Source organism: Asparagus officinalis, chromosome 1, assembly GCF_001876935.1.
Source record: "Asparagus officinalis chromosome 1, Aspof.V1, whole genome shotgun sequence".
Classification (NCBI taxonomy): Eukaryota; Viridiplantae; Streptophyta; class Magnoliopsida; order Asparagales; family Asparagaceae; genus Asparagus; species Asparagus officinalis.
Genome location: NC_033794.1, coordinates 111,517,551 through 111,518,045, shown reverse-complemented (window position 1 = coordinate 111,518,045; position 495 = coordinate 111,517,551). Strand labels below are relative to the sequence as shown.

The 495-nt window shown below is 48.5% G+C and overlaps 1 protein-coding gene across 1 annotated transcript in view; it reads right to left on the bottom strand.

Moving 5' to 3' along the window:
• Positions 1-273, bottom strand: part of LOC109828983 (RING-box protein 1a-like) — a 9,107-nt gene extending 8,834 nt beyond the window's left edge. The window contains exon 1 of the mRNA XM_020396010.1: positions 6-273. Within this exon, the coding sequence (XP_020251599.1) occupies positions 6-83 (78 nt within the window). The 5' untranslated portion in view covers positions 84-273. The remainder of the gene's footprint in view (positions 1-5) is intronic.

Below are 495 nucleotides of genomic sequence, written 5' to 3'. Positions count from 1 at the left end.
CCGGCGGTGGCGGTGGCGGTGGCGGCGGCGCTCGACCCCTCGCCAGCGGGGACCATGTTGATGTCGGTGTCTAGAGACGCCATGGCTGATGATTAAGAGAGAGATAGAGGGGGGATCGAAGAGGAAATTCAGAAGAGAGAAGAAATCAACGAGGGTATTCGGAGAGAGAGAGAGAGAGGTGATATTTAATTATTATTTATAGAGAGGAAGTAGCCTGTCGTCACTCTGTCATAACTCTTTCTCTTCCTGGAAATTTTTAGCCCACCAAATCTTATTCCGATTTTAACCCCACTCACTGTTTCAATATTATGAACTTAGTCCGCCGGGTCTTCATATCTGGGACGAAAAAGTTTTTTGGCTCGCTGTTGGACCGCGAGCCAGCAACTCGCAGAGGGAAACAGTGGGGGTCAAATTATTCAAAAAAGCTATTTGGCTCGCGGTTGAACCGCGAGCCCTCAACTCGCAGATAGGTGATATATACCCCACCTTATTTAT